Source organism: Bombus impatiens, unplaced genomic scaffold (assembly GCF_000188095.3).
Source record: "Bombus impatiens unplaced genomic scaffold, BIMP_2.2 scf_1209, whole genome shotgun sequence".
NCBI classification, from domain to species: domain Eukaryota; kingdom Metazoa; phylum Arthropoda; class Insecta; order Hymenoptera; family Apidae; genus Bombus; species Bombus impatiens.
In genome coordinates, this window is record NT_177628.1 from 2522 (window position 1) to 4087 (window position 1566).

At 43.6% G+C, this 1566-nt stretch overlaps 1 protein-coding gene across 1 annotated transcript in view; it reads right to left on the reverse strand.

Moving 5' to 3' along the window:
- Positions 1–52: 52 nt before the first annotated feature.
- LOC105681538 overlaps positions 53–1566 on the reverse strand; it is a gene marked incomplete at its 3' end in the record, with an annotated part of 4075 nt that continues 2561 nt past the window's right edge. The window contains exons 4-5 of the mRNA XM_012391800.1: positions 830–1495; positions 53–386 (exon numbers count right to left, since the gene is read on the reverse strand). Of these exons, the coding sequence (XP_012247223.1) occupies positions 53–386; positions 830–1495 (1000 nt within the window). The remainder of the gene's footprint in view (positions 387–829; positions 1496–1566) is intronic.

Below are 1566 nucleotides of genomic sequence, written 5' to 3' on the forward strand. Positions count from 1 at the left end.
TATTAATTTATCCATGATGAGTGTTAGTAGCGATAGCAAAATATTTATTTGCTCTGATTGTTTCTCTATTAGCTTTTCAAGCCTAGAGAAGTTGTCTGTGTTAGGTGGGTTGGGGACACTATTTTGGGAAAGATCCCTTTGGCTATTCGGGTTATTTTGGATGCCTTGTACTGCTTGGGCATAGGAGGTTGAGGTGATGATGAATTTGATAGGACTGGGTGTTTGGTTGGTTGAGGGGATTGGGGTAGTCGTGAATTTTGGCGGGCTGGGTGTTTGGTTGGTTACCTCTTTTGCTCTGAGTTCAGGGTACCTGTTTATGTATAGAGTTTTATAGGCTGAGCAGCCTTTATAGTTGGCAGTCGTTAGTGGATTGCAATACGGCGAACCTGTTGTGGGTGTTTATTTGTATCGTTGATTGTTCGTTCCGGGTGTCGATCGTGTTTGGTTTTCATGTTTCTATTTTCCGTTTCTTTGTAATATTAGCGTCGTTGGTACGGAGGGTTCTGCTGCACTTCTGCCACGGGGAAGGTAGCGCGGTGTAGTTGCGAGTTTGCTCCGGAGCGCCTGGTCGCGATTGCTGGGCCCTCACTGGTCGCGATTACTGGGCCATCATCGAGCTAGTTAATTCAAAGTGAATAACTAGTCCTCGAGGCTATGAGGCTAGTATTCGGGTTGGGGTTAGGTGCGTGGGATTTTCTTCTCCGTAAAGGGTAGGAAACACTTGGCTGTGTTCACTTCCGGCGGTTGGGCGACACATGCTGTTTTCGGACTTCACTGGGCACTAGAGACACGTCTGCACGCTTCGGCACTCAACAGCGAACCAGTGTACCTTGTTGCAGACCGTTTCTTATGGAGAATTCTTTGCTTGATGTGTTTGAACCTTCGGTCATTACGAATGTTCGGCTTGTGATCACGTCCCAGACTATTTTAATTAGGTGTTTAGGAAGGTTTATCTTGATCAATTTGTATATGAGACCTGGGATCCAGACTGTGTCAAAAGCTTTTTCGAGGTCTATTAAGCAGGCGGCTACTCGTTGTTTTGCGTTTAGGGCCCAGCAGATGTCCGACGTAAGTTTGTTTATTGCGTGGATTGTGGTGTGTTTGTACCTGAAGCCAAATTGATTTTCTGGGATTATGTCATTTTTTGTGCAGAAGAAGGTTAAGGGGTTGTTTATGATTATTTCAAATACTTTGCTTATGTTGGGGAGGAGACTTATGGGTCGTAGGTTTGCAGGCGATGAGCCGTCTTTGTCTTTTTTTGTAATAGCTATCAGTTTGGCTTTTTTCCATTTTCTGGGGAAATATGTGTTGTTTAGTGCGTTGTTGAAGAGTACTGTGTAGTAACATTTTATTTTGTTCGGTAGGAGCTTGAGTAAAATGTTTGGGATGCCGTCGAAGCCGGAGAATTTTTTGTTGTTTAGTTTGGAGAAGATTATGTTTAGTTGATTGTAATTTGTGAAGTAGTTTATTTCTGGATCTGGTTGTTTGGGGTTGTCTGCGGTGTTTTCGTTTGAGGATGCGCAGACTGTTTTGTTTAGCGTTTTGTCTTGTTCCATTTCATTTTTG